Here is a 1554-nt window from a genome sequence, read left to right on the forward strand (position 1 = left end):
TTGAACCTTCTCCAGTCCAGCAGGAGACCCCATCTCAGCCTCCAGAGTATGCTGAGGAGGTTGAACCTTCTCCAACCCAGCAGGGGACCACAGGTCAGCCTCCAGAGCCTCCTGTGGAAGCTGAGCCTTCTCCAAGTGAAAAGGAACAACCGACTCAGCCTTCTGAGCCTACAGAGCCTCCAGCAACCCAGCAGGAGACCCCAGCTCAGCTTTCAGAGTCTTTTGGAGAAGCTGAAATTTCTGCAACCCAGGAGAAAGCCTCAGCTCAGTCTCCAGAGCCCCCTAATGAGGCAGAATCTTCTCCAACCCAGCAGGAGATCCCAGCTCTATCTCCAGCGGAGATAGAACCTTCTGCAACCCTGCAGGAACAACCAGCTCAGCCTCCAGAGCCTTCTTCAGGGGAGGTGGAACCTTCGCCAACTCAACAGGAACAGCCAGCTCAACCTCCAGAGCATCATGAAATGACAGTTTCACCTCCAAGTCACCCTCAGGCTCAGCATTCAGACTTATCCGGTGTCCCTGTCAAACCTGCACATGTGGAGCTTACCATAACAAAAGAACCCACTCCAGAGGTGGGCCCTTCTCCAAATCAGCGCAAGCCTTCAGCTCAGCCCTCAGGGCCCCTTACTAATGCAGAATTTTCTACAACCCAGCATGAGGCCCCCACGCTGCCTTCAGAGCCACCTGAGGAGGTTGAACCTTTGCCAGTTCAACAGGAGGCTCCAGCCCAATCTCCAGAAGCTGGTACACATAATACACCTTCAGTACAAGCGGAGCCCCCAGCTGAGTATCCAGAGCATCCTGGAGAAGAGGTTATACCTGCCACAAGCCAGCAGGCGACTCCAGATCAGCGTCCACAGGCTCCTGAGGTTGTACCTTCTCCACCTCAGCAGGAAGCCACAGCTCAGCCTCCAGAGCCTCCTGGTGAGGTGGAATCCTCTCCAACTCAGTCTCCAGAGCTCTCTAATGTGACTGTAGTTTTCTCTCCAGAGCATCCTGTGCCGACAGTTTCTCCTCCAGGTCAGGATCAAGCTCAGCTTCTGCAGCGGCCCGATGTCACTGTTAAACCTGTGGGTCTTGCACTGATCGTAACTCCAGCGTTCACTAATGAGGTTGAAACTTCTCCACCCCAACAAGAAACCTCGGCTCAGTCTACAGTGTCCTCTGAGCAGTTGGAACCTTTGTTAGTCTGGCAGCAATTTTCAGATCAGCATCCAATCTACTCTGAAAATGTTGATTTTTTTCCAGTTCGCCAAGGACCCCCAATTCAACCACCGTACCCCGAGGTGACATTTCCAAATCCAGAGCAAGTTCAGGCTCGCCACCCAACCTTGATTGAGGTCACAATTCAACCATTGGACCTTGGACTGACCAGAAGGCCAGAACCCACTAAGGAGGACGAACCTTCTCCAGTCATGCAGGAGACCTTAACCCAGCCTGCAGAACCACCTCAGGAGGTTTTTGTAGCTCAGCCTCCAGTATATCACAATCCAATAGTTCCAACACCGCATCAGGATCACACTGAGCCTCCAACATCACCCAGTATCACAGTTA

The 1554-nt window shown here is 53.0% G+C and overlaps 1 protein-coding gene across 1 annotated transcript; it reads left to right on the forward strand.

Moving 5' to 3' along the window:
- Window positions 1-365: 365 nt before the first annotated feature.
- LOC113617248 (leucine-rich repeat-containing protein 37B-like) lies at window positions 366-1550 on the forward strand (the record flags this gene model as incomplete). Its single annotated transcript, XM_027100486.1, has 2 exons — window positions 366-513; window positions 1249-1550. Coding segments are annotated over 2 exons (450 nt in total), but the record flags the coding sequence as incomplete, so codon positions are not given.
- Window positions 1551-1554: the final 4 nt, after the last annotated feature.

This window comes from Aethalodelphis obliquidens, unplaced genomic scaffold (assembly GCF_003676395.1).
Source record: "Aethalodelphis obliquidens isolate GAN/ISIS:26980383/991018 unplaced genomic scaffold, ASM367639v1 scaffold3964, whole genome shotgun sequence".
NCBI lineage: Eukaryota > Metazoa > Chordata > Mammalia > Artiodactyla > Delphinidae > Aethalodelphis > Aethalodelphis obliquidens.